The sequence below is a fragment of the Eimeria mitis genome, genomic scaffold (genome assembly GCF_000499745.2).
Source record: "Eimeria mitis Houghton genomic scaffold, Emh_scaff206, whole genome shotgun sequence".
Lineage (NCBI taxonomy): Eukaryota > Apicomplexa > Conoidasida > Eucoccidiorida > Eimeriidae > Eimeria > Eimeria mitis.
Window position 1 is genome coordinate 19,082 of NW_013570383.1, and position 1,351 is coordinate 20,432.

Consider the following 1,351-nt stretch of genomic DNA (forward strand, 5'->3'; position numbering starts at 1 on the left):
TCGCCTGTCGCTGTTGCAACGTCACCATTTCGCTCTACTGGCGTGGAGCCATGGGAGCGGCCCCGGCGTCGCTTTCTCTCCGATCCGTCTCCTCCAGCAGCAGCAGCAGCAGCGGCAGCAGCAGCAGCAGCAGCAGCAGCAAGCCCCTTTGAGCACAGCAACGGAGGTCTAACGAGCCTGCTTAGCCGCGCCAGCAGCAGCACAAGCATACGCCCGTCGGCTGGAGCATGGAGCCCGGCTGCAGCAGACCCAGTTTCTGCTGCTGCTGCTGCTGCTGCTGCTGCTTGTACACCTGCTGCTGCTGTCCCTCAGCAGCTCCCGGTGAGGCGCAACAGCTACCCAGTCTCTCCCGCTTTGTCTGCAATGCGTCGACATGCTGCTGCTGCTGCTGATGGAGCGATGAGGGCAGCAGCAGCAGCAGCAAGAGCCCGCAGCGCAGCTGAAGTTGCTGCAAGGGCAGATAGCCTAGCAGCAGCATCTGCTGCGAGGAGTCCTGCTGCTGCTTCTGCTGCTTCTTGCTGCAGCAGCACACCGGCGCGCCTCTATTCTGCTGCCTCTGTTGCTTCATCCCCGCCAGCTGTGCCGCTGCAGCTTCCGCCTCTCGATCCTGCTGCTCTGTCTCCAAAGCCGCTGCAGCCGCTGCAGCCGCTGCAGCAGCAGCAGCAGCAAATGCTGCAGCAGCAGCAGCAGGAGTTGCTGCAGCACTCAGCTGCAGCAACTCCTGACGGCATCAGCAGCCTCAGCTTGCAAACACTACAGCCGATGGGGCAGAGGCCGCTGCTGGATGTCTTCGACACCCCACAAGCACTGCAGCAGCAGCAGCAGCAGCAGCAGCAGCAGCAGAGCCTAATGTCTCCGTCTGTGATGAGTACCCAGTCGCCTGCATCTGCTGCTTCTCTGGCGCGCTCTCAGACTCTCACCAGTGCAGTGCTGCAGCAGCACCTGCAGTCGCAACAGCAGCTGCTACCTCAGCTGCAGCAGCAGCAGCAACAGCAGCAGCTGCTGCATTCGTTGCAGCAGCAGGCGGCACCTCACGGCACGAGCCCATTGGGGCAGCAGCAGCTACATCCCCCTCTCCTGTCTCGCCAGCTGACATACCCAAATTCAATGCAGCAGCAGCATCAGCAGCAGCAGCCACTACTGCCGCCACTGCTGCAGCAGCAGCAGCAGCAACAGCAGCCAATACTGCAGCCACTGCAGCAGCAGCAGCAGCAGCAGCAGCAGCACCAAGACGCCTTTCTTGCTACATCGCCGATGACCAGCCGGTCGTCTCCACTGACCTCTTATAAGCCCTCAACACCTCAAGGCACAGCCCCGCTGCTGCCGCTACAGCAGCTGCCGCCACTGCAGC

General features: G+C 62.3%; 1 protein-coding gene across 1 annotated transcript in view; it reads left to right on the plus strand.

Annotated features, from left to right (window-relative positions):
- The window catches only part of EMH_0003390 (uncharacterized protein), a gene marked incomplete at both ends in the record, with an annotated part of 10,779 nt that overhangs the window by 3,187 nt on the left and 6,241 nt on the right, over positions 1–1,351 (plus strand). The window contains one exon of the mRNA XM_013496362.1: positions 1–1,349. Coding sequence (XP_013351816.1) covers positions 1–1,349 — 1,349 coding nt within the window. The remainder of the gene's footprint in view (positions 1,350–1,351) is intronic.